General features: G+C 34.4%; 2 protein-coding genes across 4 annotated transcripts in view; one reads left to right on the top strand and one right to left on the bottom strand.

The window, feature by feature from the left end:
- Positions 1-346: 346 nt before the first annotated feature.
- On the bottom strand, positions 347-7,837 carry LOC128218078 (cysteine-rich DPF motif domain-containing protein 1-like). The gene is made up of 4 exons (XM_052925613.1): positions 7,696-7,837; positions 4,314-4,422; positions 3,202-3,285; positions 347-1,874 (listed from the first exon to the last, which is right to left on the bottom strand). Exons 1-4 carry the CDS (start codon positions 7,806-7,808, stop codon positions 1,842-1,844), a joined length of 339 nt encoding a protein of 112 aa, XP_052781573.1. The 5' UTR covers positions 7,809-7,837; the 3' UTR covers positions 347-1,841.
- The window catches only part of LOC128218075 (stabilin-2-like), a 145,837-nt gene continuing 133,533 nt past the window's right edge, over positions 2,555-14,858 (top strand). The window contains exons 1-4 of one of the 3 annotated variants that reach the window (XR_008258310.1): positions 2,555-3,096; positions 12,960-13,045; positions 13,318-13,378; positions 13,984-14,136. Coding sequence is in view for 2 of the 3 variants with exons in the window: in XM_052925606.1 (XP_052781566.1) it covers positions 2,739-3,096; positions 12,960-13,045; positions 13,318-13,378; positions 13,984-14,136 (658 nt within the window). In the remaining variant the exon portion in view is untranslated. Of the gene's footprint in view, positions 3,097-8,077; positions 8,177-12,959; positions 13,046-13,317; positions 13,379-13,983; positions 14,137-14,858 lie in introns of those variants that run through there. The other 2 variants (XM_052925606.1, XM_052925607.1) reach the window with 2 other exon arrangements.

The raw sequence follows: 14,858 nt of genomic DNA, 5'->3' as shown, positions 1-14,858 counted from the left end.
TTGACCCATCTTATTGGTATATACATTAGTGTTGACCCATCTTATTGGTATATACATCAGTATTGACCCATCTTATTGGTATATACATCAATATTGACCTGTCTTGTTGGTATATACATCAGTATTGACCCATCTTATTGGTATATACATCAGTATTGACCCATCTTATTGGTATATACATCAGTATTGACCCATCTTATTGGTATATACATCAGTATTGACCTGTCTTGTTGGTATATACATCAGTATTGACCCCTCTTATTGGTATATACATCAGTATTGACCCGTCTTGTTGTTATATACATCAGTATTGACCCGTCTTGTTGTTATATACATTAGTGTTGACCCATCTTATTGGTATATACATCAGTGTTGACCCGTCTTGTTGTTATATACATCAGTATTGACCCATCTTATTGGTATATACATCAGTATTGACCCATCTTATTGGTATATACATCAGTATTGACCCATCTTATTGGTATATACATCAGTATTGACCCATCTTATTGGTATATACATCAGTATTGACCTGTCTTGTTGGTATATACATCAGTATTGACCCATCTTATTGGTATATACATCAGTATTGACCTGTCTTGTTGGTATATACATCAGTATTGACCCATCTTATTGGTATATACATCAGTATTGACCCATCTTATTGGTATATACATCAGTATTGACCCATCTTATTGGTATATACATTAGTGTTGACCCGTCTTGTTGTTATATACATCAGTATTGACCCCTCTTATTGGTATATACATCAGTATTGACCCATCTTATTGGTATATACATCAGTATTGACCCGTCTTATTGTTATATACATTAGTGTTGACCTGTCTTATTGGTATATACATCAGTACTGACCCATCTTATTGTTATATACATCAGTACTGACCTGTCTTGTTGGTATATACATCAGTATTGACCCATCTTATTGGTATATACATCAGTATTGACCCGTCTTATTGGTATATACATCAGTGTTGACCCGTCTTGTTGTTATATACATCAGTGTTGACCCGTCTTATTGGTATATACATCAGTACTGACCCACGTATTGACCCATCTTATTGGTATATACATCAGTATTGACCCATCTTATTGGTATATACATTAGTGTTGACCCATCTTATTGGTATATACATCAGTGTTGACCCGTCTTGTTGTTATATACATCAGTATTGACCCGTCTTGTTGTTATATACATCAGTATTGACCCGTCTTGTAGTTATATACATCAGTATTGACCCGTCTTGTTGTTATATACATCAGTATTGACCCGTCTTGTTGTTATATACATCAGTATTGACCCATCTTTTTGGTATATACATTAATGTTGACCCATCTTATTGGTATATACATCAGTATTGACCCATCTTATTGGTATATACATTAGTGTTGACCCGTCTTGTTGTTATATACATCAGTATTTACCAGTCTTGTTGGTATACACATCAGTATTGACCAGTCTTGTTGGTATATACATTAGTATTGACCCATCTTATTGGTATATACATCAGTATTGACCCGTCGTGTTGGTATATACATCAGTATTGACCCATCTTATTGGTATATACATCAGTATTGACCCGCCGTGTTGGTATATACATCAGTATTGACCCGTCTTGTTGGTGTTGTTATATACATCAGTATTGACCCGTCTTGTTGGTGTTGGTATATACAGCAGTATTGACCCATCTAGTTGTTAAATACATCAGTGTAGAGGAACGCTCCTTGTTGGTATGTTTATCCATGTTGAAAGAGCTGTCTTTCAGGTATAAGGTTTTGGCCCATTAGTGGTTCTAAAACAGCCAGAAATGTTTCCGCTGCTATTACTTCCCCTTCAGTTTTCTGTTTTTGATTTCCTGAAAGTCAAATGAAGTGTCTTCATCAAACAAAAGTACCAAAAGAGTGTCAAAGATTGAAAATGTTTATTGGGCAGAAACCAACACTGGTCTCTATTTTGAGAGGCCATGAAAAGGTACCAATGATGGGTATAAAAACAAAAACCTCTAGAGTGAGAGGCCGACACTAAACCACTAGACCAATCAATCCCACTGTCTTCTAATAAAGACATACCTTTGTTTCAAGCTGTTTGTTCATTTTAATACACAGAAAATACAAATTATCAATGTCAGATCCTATGAAAAATGAGAGTCATTTAAGGAGCTGTTTTGAAGTGGGGTTAGAGGCAAATTAGTAATTTGCTTTTCTTATGAAATGTCATTTTTTCCAAAATTTATCCTGTATGCCAATTTAAAAGTAAATGTATACAGAACATTAATTTGACTTTTTAATTAGGTAAAAATAAGCCCTAAAACAACTGCAGTGGAATATTGAAAATTTAAATAGGAATAAATAACATTTGTATAACATCAATGAACCTAAGTGAGCAAAGCCTGTTGATATGTCTAGAGTCTTGAGTAATATGAATCTCAATTTTGGAGAGAGGAAATAGCTGAAGTGGGTCCAGCAGGCTTTTTAAGTGAAAATGATGTCAACTGCTTTTAATTGCCTACAGAGACTAGTAGTCCCATATTTGTTTTCTACAAGTGGCCTTGTTAAATGCTTGTACCAGGAACTGCCTAATAACCAGACATTAGGGGATTGAAAAACAAGGGTACAAACTTTCAGTGGCTTTTTTCTAAAATTAGTGTTTGTATCATACATCACAGTGCATTATTTACAAGTTTCTTTTCTTGAGGAAGTTTTACTGTAGTTTGAACATAATGGATATTGAGTCCAAAACATGTGGTATGACTTCTGTTTTTCATTTCATAAAATGGACTTTACTTGCTATTTTGCTAAAATTCACATCAATAGCAGTCTCTGACCCTCTCGGACAATGTCCAAAGCAATTGTTTGAAATTTATGAGACCAACTGCACATCATGTCACATCAACGTGTTCATCGACTGTGAACCAGAAAGTATTAAACTAACAAAGATGGAGGGAAACACTGGCTGCAAGTATGATCAACACCTGGGCCCTGGGCCAACGGAGCCGCGTGATGGATGCAGCCATACATGTAACAGGACCCACACTATTGACCAGTGCTGTGAACACTTCTGGGGGCCAAACTGTGATGGTATGAGATAAATTTTAACTGGTTCTCTAAAATAGGTTTCTGTTGTTTTGGGTCTAAAAATGTTGGGGATTTTTTATTACTTTTTAAAACTAAATACCAATATACCTGCTGTATTTCAAAAGGAAACTCCTCTAGGTTTGCATTCACACAGGACATACAGAACCGCTTGGTGTAGAAGATACTACAGTCCTGAAATAAAGGGGCCCATTGTTTGACTTTCATGAAATGAACATTATTTTAATGTGTATAAATATCAAATAATAGTGTGGGGCCATTTGTAAAAAAGCTGGTTAAGTTAACAGGGTGTTTATTTTTTTCAAAATGTATATGTATTGTAAAACAAACCATTTCAGTTGTATCAAAATCATATCCTAACATACACTTTGTCATTGGGTTCATCCATAGAAGGTATCTTAAGGAATACTTTCCATCAGCCATTCAGAGACCTACTAAGATGTATGCGCAATGAAAATAAGTTCTATAAAAGCCAATATAAGGGTGGGGATCCCAAAATCATACATGCCATATTTCTGGAGACAGGTGTTTTTTTAAGAAAACCAGGGGATTTAGATGGAGTCCAGGCAGGGGATTTTAAAAGTGTCTAAAAACGCATAAATATTGCATACACTCATATTTCAAGAGGCTTACCAGGGAATAAGCTCAGCAAACCAAGGATTTTGCCTTGAACTAGATTTTCATATTATCATCATTAATTGCATTGGGCCTGTTTTTTTGTTGCATGTTCAACTTGTAAAAGCATTTTATATAAACTAGCTTTTCCTTTTAACTGAAATGCAATGTACAGAGATTAAACGTTGAACGAAAAGGCATTGCCCTTAATATAGTGTTCATATTTTCCCAACCACTTACAAAAAAACCACATTGTCTACATTACTCAAATGTCGAAATATCTCTGTTGGCAGAGCATAGGTCACCTTTTAACAGTACATATAAATCTTGTTGCTTTATAAATCATAACAACAACTTTTTCAGTCAACTTTACGTGGGGTTCAGGGGGTCTGTGAAGTTAGACCCTCGAAGGGTTCAAGGTAGTGCCTTTGTTCGGGCAAAGCCCCTTATAAACTCCAGGGATTGAAGCATTCTTTTTCAAAGCCAAAGATTGCATTTAAACATATCTATACTAGTTATAAAATATAAATTTATTTTTTGTCACATGAATTAACTGCTGTATGATTCATATTACATTTACTGTATACCTGTGAGGCACAGACAGATTTAGTGCACAAACTGCAGTGGGAACCAAGACTGATGATTCCAATCTCTGATGTAAATGGGTCCTTCATTACGTAACTGTCTTCCATTAATCTGAAACACAAACAGCACAAAATGATGATCTGAGGTCCCAATATTACAAAGCTCCAGATAAAGTTGTAGGTCACAGCGTTCCCCCCCGCTCCCCCCCCCCCATTTTTTAAAAGCATATATGTTACTTCTTGATTGTTTTTAAACGATCGTTTTTGTTTCCGATGATTGTGCACAACTATAAATATTTGAGCATTTAGATTCAAGAAATCTATTATGAGCCTACTTTTTTTCTCATAAACTAGTAAATTATGTTTTGAGTCAATATTTTATCAAAACATACACGATCTTAATTTAATTAACATCATATTATTATTGACATAACTCATACATGCCATATCCCCCGGTGGGCGAAAAAAAGGAATAATTTTTTTTTTTGACAAATTTCACATCAGGCAGCAACGACAAAGTGAAATCACAGTATGCGAGTGAAACTAAATGTGAATGAAGAAACAACTCCACTCCAAGTGAAACTATCAAATTCATATTTTTATTACAATAATAAAGTTTTCCCCAAAATCCTGTGTAACCGAACCTCAACGAGTGGTAGTAAGCCGCACGGGCGGTTACAAGAACCCTCAGGTTCGACACAGGGCAAAGGAAGGGAGGTTGGGCGTGAAAAACAACTGAGATGTTTTCATTCTTTTTATACAATCTATTCAAGAATTTAAGTTCATTAATTATATTCAAATGGAAATAACACAGTAAAACAAAAACGACTATGAAACTAACAAATGTCCAAGCTACACCTAGCTGCTCAGGCAAGCCATAATGCAACTTTATGTTTTAAGGTTAAAACAATTCTGTCGAGTGTCAAATATATAAAACGCTAAACTCCAAGTAATTTATTTTTAACTATCAAAAATCAAAGAACTTTCACATCTCAGTTACAATAATCAAGTTTTAAATTGAAAAACCTATATGAAGAATGTGAGTGGCCCACAGGGAAACCACTCACTACCTTGACAGAGTCCAAGAATGTAAAAATGGCGTAGGTACCGTCAGAGGACAGAAAACTTGCTGAAGCTAGTTCAGTCGGTCTTTAAGTAGAAAGAAAACAAATCCAAGTATGGTTTATAAAATATGAATATTAATACGATTAGCACAGTTTAATTTGGTTATAAAATCAACCAAAAGACAAAGCTAAACAACTTTAAAACAAGCCTATAGGTTGGTAATTATAGAACATTTTAATGATTTAATTTATTCCAAACAAGCTACTTAAAGAAATCTATTTCATATTTAATTTCAAAATAAGCATATTTCCCCATGAATCATTTACGAACAAAATGAAACTAACAAGATTTGCATATACAGTTATAAATTGACAGCAGACAGTCAACTCTGAATATAAAATCATATGACAAAGTATAACTTAAACTTTAAATGAAATTGAAAGAAGTATACATTGTAAATCATACTTATTATAATCCAAATAAAAGTACTGAACTTCTTTAGCACGGGAAAATGTTGTTAAATGTACACAACAGTCTACATTAGGCCAAATAAAAAAATAGGTCTGTTTCAGGTTACCCGACCGACCCTATTTTTTCCCGCCGACCCTAACCTATTTTTCCCTGAAAAAAATGTGATTTGGGTACGAAAAGCATTTGTTACGAAATGCATGTACGTAAAATTGACAATATTAGAGTTGAATTTCTGAATGTATTTACCGTACTTCACCTTAGAGTTCCGACACCTTAAAATAATTAATTTTTCGCTCTCCGAATTCATAGAAAATAACCATTTTTACATTTTATCTACATGTATGGTAAACCTGCCTTTTTTCTTCATGTCTGCATTTTACCACTTATTAATGTATCTGTAGTTATCAATGGTTATTACGCCTATAAGTGTAACTCCTTCATCAAGTTAATTAAAATCCCATTCAACACCATTTTATACATGCATTGAAATGAATAAACACCTTTTATCAGCTTCAGATCAAACAGTCACATTGTGTGACGTCACATAACTCACAGTAGACCCACGAGGATCTCATGGAGAGAATGGATATTGCTATGCAGGATTTATGTTTCTGAGTGGTGTTTTCGACTGTAACTTAAGTATTGCATTTCTAACTTTAATTCATCACATTTAATAGTTACCTGTAGCATTGAATGTGTTGACTTTTATTATTCTATTGATGTCACAATGAGTATTACTGTACGATTATTGCTTCATAAAGTCTATATTAAAAGTGTGGTACAAGTTTCAAAGTTTATTGGCGGATCGTTTTACAAACATGTCATGTCTGTGTTTTCTTAATCTCTTGATTGCCCTTGTTGTTTCTTTAATCCTCCATTAAATATATCACACATCCTTTTCAACAGGCAATAAATCGTTTAGGATGGGTAGTAACTAACTAACATATCACAGTGATGTATACAGTTAGGTAATCTAGCCAGGCATTGTAACGATAAAGATCAATAATTTTTGTCTTTGAGACTTAGTAACTGTAAAAGTTACAATCGATGTCCTTTGGGTGTCCGAAAATTAGGTACCTAAAACAAATTATTTTTGAAAATAATAATGGATGTCCGGATTTTTAGATTGTCCAAACTCTAAGGTGAATTATGGGTAGTTTGTGCTTGTGTGGCAGGTATATTTCAATTCTTGAACTACCGGTATATCTTCTTGTCAGATACAAATGTGTCAGATACTGACTTGCGGATTGATATGTCAGACTTAAGTGTGCAATTTTGGCAATAAAACCTGCATGTTACTTGTTCTTCAAACCTGAACCCCCAGGTCCTCTTGACAGCATTGAAGTTTCCTTGGCTGATGGCTAATATGGTAAATTTGCTGTCCCACTTTTCATGTAATTATGTTACAGGAAGGTTAGTATTCTACAGAGGGTGAATGAAAGCAAAAGGGTGCATAAAGAAAAGTAAAACCGTTCCTAAAAAGTCTTAAATAATAGCAGAGTGGTGTACCATAACTTAGTTGAAATCCAACCATCATTGTCAAAGTATTTAACAAGACAAATAAAGAATGTTTCCTTTGAAGCATGAAACATGTTTAAAAACTATTGATACACCTGAAAATTGATGACTTTTATTTTTGTTACTTTCTGAGTCAACAGTTACTGAAATCAATATATAAAAAAAAATAAAAAAATATTCCGACCTACCTATCCTATTTTTTTTGGCAGCGTTACCTGAAACGCACCTATTTTTTATTTGGCCTTATAGACTTCCATCATAGTGAGTTGGTAGAACCCGTTACACATGAAAAGAAAAAAAATCTGAAAATAAAATATTTTAAAACACTTACAAAATAGATTTTGCAAACGGAGGCTTTGTTCCGAAGAAGTCATAGTTCACTTTTAAACTACAGATGGAACATAGGAATTCCTTAACTTGGTCTGTACCTTCACCGATTGACATGATTTGGGTGATATGGTGATTAATTTCAAGTTTACGGCCAGCTTTACATGAGAGAACCATGTTACGAATTTAAATTTTTAAAACAAATAAAACAAAAGGACCTTTTAATTCGTTTAAAAGTTTCTTTTAAATTCAAGGTTAGTTTAACTAGTCAAGTACATGTTTTCCGTTAATTTCTAATCAGAATTTAAAGTAAAAAATCTAATCGTATGCGTGGTTAAATACCTTGTGCATGTAGCTCTGTAGGATTTTCCCGCGTGGCTGTCACACTCATCTAAATGGTGGTTGGTTATCAATGGAAGAATGCTTATCTTATGGCGTTATTTTGTCTCCGGCAAAGCAAACGGATCTCTCAATCTGTTTAAGATGTAAATATGTTTAAGCATCATTGGTTAGTAACATGACCTGTAATCTAAACGTATTAATTACAGGTTATATAAAATGAATTTAAGGATGTGCCAGACAGTCGTAGCTACAAATGTAGAGTGTGGGACCCCCCCCCCCCCCGGCGAACATAAACAGTCATTACATGTATCTATTATCTAACATACAAAGTTATTATTAACAGTTAGTTTTCACAGTTTTAAATTGTTGTCAAATTAAACAGAACAGAACAGAAAAATTATTTTGACTTAAGCTCATCGTCACATTACACAACATACACATACAAATAAATAATACATAGATGAATAAATGCATGAATCATTATTCAATTTCTATATATATAGTGATAGAGAAAAACAACAACAAAAAAACAACAACAACAGCTTTCATCTCTCCTATAGATACCTGTGAGAGTGTTCACTCCCTACTCTCCATAGAGGAACGTTTAGGCAAATGTTAGGCAAGGGTACTTTAAAAGAATACAGTGGTTTGATCACTAAATAGTTATCAGCGCAAAGATAACAGTACAAATACAACTAATCTTAAGACATCTACAAAACACATGGGATAACATCCAGTACAAGGATATAAATATTTCTAGAAAAAGCATATATGTATTCAAACATAATCATTTCTTTCTTTGAAAGCTTTTAAACAATAAATAGCTAGTTTAACCAGAGGAGGTTTATCATCTGTTTGCAGTAAAGTAATAAATTTTTCCAAACTAGGATGTCTTGAATAGTAATTTGGCAAATACCTTCTACGAATATCAGCATATAGTGGACATCTTAAAACGAAATGGTACTCGTCTTCTATATCATTAAGGTTGCAATAGGTACATTTTCTATCATGTCTTGCAATACCATTATGTCGGCCAACACTGGTATTTATAATCTTTTTTGGCCTGTAAAACTCTCTCTCTCCCTTCAATACCTGATGCCTTATTAAAATTTGTCAAGTATTCTTTATATACTAATAACTTTTGTTTGCAACTCTCATCATACCAATCTTTTTTATTCTTATCACCATCAATGAAATAAGTACGGGCGGGTCTCTTTGGCCTCTTAGAAAAATATTTATCACCCTTACTGCAAATATAATTTGTAAAAATAGACGTCTGTATCAATATTGCAGGTCCCATTGATTTCTACGTTTAAATCCCACTCGAGGCAATGTATATCAGTTGACAAATCATCAACAAAAACAGTCTGGAAATTTGGATCCCATTTATAATAGGTATTTCTCTTTATTCCGACTTTGTATGTATAAAGTATTAATTTTCACTGCGAACTTCACGGGTGCATGATTTGAGAATACATTAAAATCGCCAACCTCAAAACTCGACAATGAATCAAAATTATCCAATGATGTAAGTAAATAATCCACTAAGCTCTGACCGTTATGTGTCATGCACGTGAACTTGCCGGGGTCATTGAACAGACGACCATTCACAATACGTATATTTGTAGCCTTACACAAATCAAGCATACAATCCCCAAAACGATTGGAGGTAAAATCACGTGATTGCCGAGGCGTGGGAAAATCTATCTCATCTACGTCATCGCTGTCAAGGCTACAATCAAACTCAATGTAATCCCTTTTATGACCTACTCTACTATTTGTATCACCTGTAATAAAAAGTTTACCAAATTGACTGAAATATGTAATATCCTGCTCTAACTGCATAAATAAATCAATATCATAAATGGCATGTACCGGGCTTGCTTCCGGGCTTATATAAGTAGCACAAATGTAAATATTTGACTTGAGATTAAAAAACAACTTATCGAACTTTAGCCATACTATGCAATCAATAGTATTTCTGACAACAGATACCCCCTTTCTTATATTATTTTTTATATAAATGATGATACCACCACTCGGACGTTTTGCCCTGTGGTTTTGAAATCTCCTAAATGAATGAATTGGTTTACTATAATTTTTTAATTCAATATTTGATCTATAATTTGTCCATGTTTCGCTTAAGCATATAACATCATACTTAGAAATAAAATCAACAAACTCTGGTGATGATCGTTTTTCAGCACTAAGACCTTCAATGTTCCATGACAAGAATTTGAGAACACTCTCACTGTCTCCCTAGTCACTCTCCTTATATAGTTTTTTGTCTATGAAGAGCTTGTCCACTCAAATGAACTCATCTTTACCTTGTTTCCGGGCATCAATCATGATCGGGATGAGCTTCCTGCGTTTCTCCATTACCTCCCGGGGATACTGTTCGGAGATCCCAAAGTTCGTTCCCTTTAATTGTTTGGCGGCCTGCCTAACACGCTCGCGATCGGGATACAGCACGAATTTTGCGACTAGTGGGCGAACCTTTCCGTCCTTGCGAGCACCCACCCTGTGTGCACAGTGCAGCCCAATTTCCGCAGCGTTAGGGATCTTGAGTATTTCGTCAATAAATGACAGAACTTTACGTTCGCAATTTTCCTCAGCGTCCTCCGAAATGTTATAAAACATTAAATTGTCCCTCATACTGCGGCATCGTAGATCTTGGATTTCATCCTTGAATTCTTGTTTTTCCATAGTCTGCTGGCTCTCGACCGACTTCATTTTCTGTATGAGAAAATCAAGTTCTTTTTGTTGTCGATCAATCTTCTCGATTGAGGAATTATCAAACTGGCGACTCTGTTCTATGTCTTTGACCTTTGACTCTATTTCGCTGATCCGTGACTCCATTGACTGAACTTTTACCGTAAGATTGTTAATCGATGATTGAATATAGTCAAGCTGCACCAGTTTCTTATCCATACTATCAAACCGATTCATAATCCGTGTAAACATGTCGTTGTTTACCTGTGCACCTGGAGAAGTCTGAACAGGTGTTATTGGGGTCATAGGCGTGCCCCCCTGAGCCCCTGGGGCCCAACATGTGTATTGTCCACTATTCATGTTCATTGCTTGGGTAAAAGGACCCGGTGAGAACTGGGGGTTGCTTCCATACATTTGATTGTTCATTGTACCAAAGTCAAAACACTGACCGCTACTATTATCCTTTTCCCGCCTCTTACTAGGCGTCTGGAGGTGATTTTCATTTGGCGATGATTTCGCCCTGTTCCTCTTTGCTTTACGGTTTGGCATTTAAACATCGTTTACACCACTACATTTCCATTCATTTTAATCCAAAACATAAAATCACGCATTTACACTTATAAATATCCAAATTTTCACTCTTCAAATTTTTTGCCACCATTCCTCGCGCATGCGCATATACACATTATGCATAATATGCATTAAAGGTAACACTTTAAGTGCTTATCAACTGTCCATTGCTTGCAGTGTTACAAAGTTATAACACCTAAATTTTAAAAAAAAAATTAACTTAATATTAACATTATATCTCAATACCAAAGTAATAAATGATTAACAGAGAAAATTTTAATATTTAGATATTTGAGACAAATAATGCAACAGAATTCGGAAAATAGCTCATTGAGCTAATGTTTCTTGTTAACACATACCCGACTTTAAATAAAGATAAAGATTCTTGAATCTTGTACATATCGTAAGTATAAAATATGAATATAGCAGGTTACTGGATAATATGGTTATGAGGGAGATCATTTCCGCCGTGTAAAAATGATGGGAGGGATTATGTCCGCCTTGAAGAATTGATGTCCCCCTATACAAAAATGTGCGGGAGGAATTTTGTCCGCCTCCCTGATAGCTCCATTTACCTAAATGTTAAATTTTGATACCTGGTGACCACTAATTTGGTATCATTTGAAAGGTAAATGTATTGCTTTCTGATAACGAAAATGTAAAATAAATAATGTTATAAAAGTTTTAGCATTTCTCTATATTTCAGATGTAAACTTGCCTTCTTTGCAATCTATGATGGCCAAAAAAGACTTCGTAGCTGTAATATTTTCTGTTATCATTTTTACCTTTCATATATGTATATTATGTAAGTTTTAGATCTTTACTGATATGTTTTAAGTAGATTTTAGATTCATTTGACGGCATTAAAGGGACTAAGCACCAGATGATAAAGTTGCAAGGAAATTGTCTAAAACTTACATAAAATCGTCATCGTTATGTACAACGCATGGTATCTTACTAATACTGATCATTCAAAATTGTTCAATATTATAAAAGAAGGAGGATTTTGTTAGAAAATAACAAACAGTACATGTGCACCTAAAGTTAGATAAGTTCAAAATACCATTTTATGTGAAAAACAGTTACTTCTGATTGAATCAATTGCTTGTCAACATGCTTGAATAGAGAAATCATTTATTCCTGCTTAATTAAGGACTGGTTCTGTGTGAAAATGTGTACAACTTGAAAATTGCATACTAAAACACATTAAGTGATTTAATCTTATGCCATACCATATTGATCTCATATTAAGCATCAGGTTCCAATTCAAAACCTATATACCTGGCAGAGAACCAGTTAAGTGCTATTGAATATGAAAATCATATTCTCTTTAAAACAAATGCCCTTGACAGTAGATTTCACCAATGAAAATGACTTTAAGAAAGCATTACATACATCTAGAAAATTGAACTTGATATTTTTTGATGCTGACTATTTTTTTCTTTGCTTTAGTATGATTTTGGTAAATTTTGGTTATTTTTATCTTCTTAAGGCTGAAAACCTACCCCTGATGATGCTAAAAATTTAAGGCTCTAAATGTACCATGACCTAATAATGTGCAATGGTTACAATGTTAATGTTTCATGCTGCATGGGAAGTGCTTTCCACTGGAAAGTAAAGATCAGTGTTTTCTTTTTATTCTAGCATGTCCAGGAGGAGTGGAGTCACCGTGCAGTGGACATGGTCAGTGTGATGACCGCCTCAATGGCACGGGCAAATGTACATGCCAGGTAAGCTAGATTTTTAAGGTGAAAAAAGATTAAAAATATTTATATTAGGAAGTCTTGTGCAGTGTGTGCTCACACCTTACATTTATAAAAGATAAATTTTATTGATCAGGCTCAACACTTGAGTCTTTTCCAGCAATCAGAGATCAGTCAGAGTGTATTTAATGTTTGTCTTTATGGTTTACCTCGAAAGGCCAACTCATTCTCAAAATTAGAATTCACTGTAAGGTTTATGTAACAATTTTAACTCATTACTGTTTTTGTATTATTGACAGCCTGGCTGGTCCGGTGGTGCGTGTGAGTTGTGCGACTCCAAATATAACAACTGCACTGGAGGTAAACTGGCTTTTTCTGTTTTATTAAACCACTTGATAGATTAATTGGATACTTTATTAAAGGAGTTGCTTTTGTCCAGTCACAAAGCGTCCTGTTGCATCTAATGTTGGTTAGCTTGGGCTGTGGTGCTCCTTCCATTTTTTTTCACATTTCTTGGTCTCACAAGAGTTATGACCCTTGGCTTTATAACAAATTGTCTGAAAGATCTTGTGTCATATAGCACCAAAACTAATGCTCCCATACCCATGAAACTTCATAGGAATATTGGTTAGCATGTTGGTATGCCATTGATTTAACATTTCACTTCTTACTTCTACAACTTAATGTGTATTCATTCCTGTGTCCAAATGACATCAAGGTTTTCATTTTAACTAGCTCTATTTTAATACAGTTTTACAAGTTACATAAACAAAATTGTATCAAGCCAATGTTTAGAAAATATATTTTGAATCTAATCTTTCTGGCTACTACATTTTGATGTCATCATTTATTTATCAATCAGTTTATTAAAATACTTCAAGAACTTTATCTTCATACATGTGTTGATATTAAAAATAAAACCAGCAACTAGCTATTAACTACAATTTATATTTGACCCGACCCAGATGGTGACCAATCATCATGCAGCAATGTGACATGCCCAGACAACACGAGATGTTATATGATCGATGGGAAGTCCCACTGCCTCTGTGAGTGGCCCTACATGGACAAGGAAAATAGCACAGCCGCTGCAGAAAACATAACAGCAGATTGTGAAAGTATGTTACCTCAAAAATAAAACAGTCTGCAAAATGTCATTTGTATTAATGTGAAATCATTTATATTCGTTGGCATGAAAGTTCGTGGTCTGCCGAAAAATTCCAATTTCGTGGGTACTTAAATTCGTGGTTATACATTTTTGAAAAAGAATATAATCGAAATTGCGATCGTCCTAGATCGACTGCATTCTACCCGCTGCCCCGTGATTTCCGTTGTCTACGTCACTCGGTTTTTGACACTCGCTAAAGTGGTACGACATGCCAATTAGTGCATATATCCATGTCAATTAGTGATTTAATTGGAAATTAAGGTCATAAAAGAAGATGTACCCTGATCCTTAATACAGATTGACGAAGCCATTGAATGCCAATTAATAATTTTGCAAACTGTGAAAACATCGAGAAGGTTCGTATATTTGAGTAAACAATCCCTAAAGATAGCTGATGTTTACAAATTCAATTACTTTTGAATATCATCTCATTTCAATATTTATTCACATGTTTTGTTTAATAAGTATATTGAACGCTTTGTTTTGTACATTGTCACATTGGGTGCTCAGTAACCTCTAATGTAATCATTTAATTATTTCGTTAAAGAAATAAAATCGAGAACCGACGCTCATCACTCACATCTTGTAAACCTGGAGATTTTCATGTTAAGGCACGTGCTTCTGTCATTTGGTTCATAAAAAACACATTAAAATGATTTGGTTTATTATTTG

This window comes from Mya arenaria, chromosome 14, assembly GCF_026914265.1.
Source record: "Mya arenaria isolate MELC-2E11 chromosome 14, ASM2691426v1".
Taxonomy (NCBI): domain Eukaryota; kingdom Metazoa; phylum Mollusca; class Bivalvia; order Myida; family Myidae; genus Mya; species Mya arenaria.
Note: the sequence above shows the minus strand (reverse complement) of the source record. Positions and strands in the feature narration are given on the sequence as shown.